At 71.7% G+C, this 640-nt stretch overlaps 1 protein-coding gene across 7 annotated transcripts in view; it reads right to left on the bottom strand.

Moving 5' to 3' along the window:
- PDE10A (phosphodiesterase 10A) overlaps positions 1–640 on the bottom strand; it is a 216,532-nt gene that overhangs the window by 116,684 nt on the left and 99,208 nt on the right. The window contains exon 1 of one of the 7 annotated variants that reach the window (XM_005857163.2): positions 293–382. The exons of 5 other annotated variants lie outside the window; for them this stretch is intronic. In XM_005857163.2, coding sequence (XP_005857225.1) covers positions 293–368 — 76 coding nt within the window. In that variant the 5' untranslated portion in view covers positions 369–382. Of the gene's footprint in view, positions 1–26; positions 100–292; positions 383–640 lie in introns of those variants that run through there. One more of the 7 variants, XM_005857166.2, reaches the window with a different exon arrangement.

Below are 640 nucleotides of genomic sequence, written 5' to 3'. Positions count from 1 at the left end.
CCCTGCCCCCCCGACCCCGGCCTCACCTCGCTCTCCCTCCATTGGCGACAAAGGCGGTCCCCTCCTCTGCGCGCCGGGCGCCTCTTCCCCTGACATCTCCCGCCTCCCGCTTTCTGGCGAACCTCTGCCTGGTGACTCTGCTCCTCTCGCCCCCTCCCCCGCGACACGCCTTCTGCCCCCCTGCCCCGCTCCGCGCTCCTCTCCCCGGGGCTGCGAGGCGAGGTGACCGGGCTCCGAACCCGCAGCGCCTCCCTCCTCCACCCCAAAGCCCATTGTCCTCGCCTTCACCGACCGAGCGCCAGCTGTCCCCCAGGATCTGGAGAGCCGTGCTGGGTGGGGGTGCGTCCTCTGTGTGGAGGCGCAGCCATCCCCACCGGCTAGTCCTCGCTCCGGAACAGGGTCACGGGGTGGAACAGGGTCACGGGGTGCAACAGGGTCATGGGGTGGGGCGGGGACACGGAACCCCGGGCGAACACGAGAGCCTTCACCTTTAGGGCGCGGGGTTCGGGGGCCTGGCCAGCCCTCTCCCAGCCGCGGGTCTTCACGGACACCGCCTCCCCCAGCGAAAGAAGCGCCTTCTCTCCTCCAGCCCCGGGTCCCGGGCTGAGGAGAGAGGAGCCGGGCGCACGCGGTCCGAGCT

Source organism: Myotis brandtii, unplaced genomic scaffold (assembly GCF_000412655.1).
Source record: "Myotis brandtii unplaced genomic scaffold, ASM41265v1 scaffold1077, whole genome shotgun sequence".
NCBI lineage: Eukaryota > Metazoa > Chordata > Mammalia > Chiroptera > Vespertilionidae > Myotis > Myotis brandtii.
This window is presented reverse-complemented; position numbering and strand designations above follow the sequence as displayed.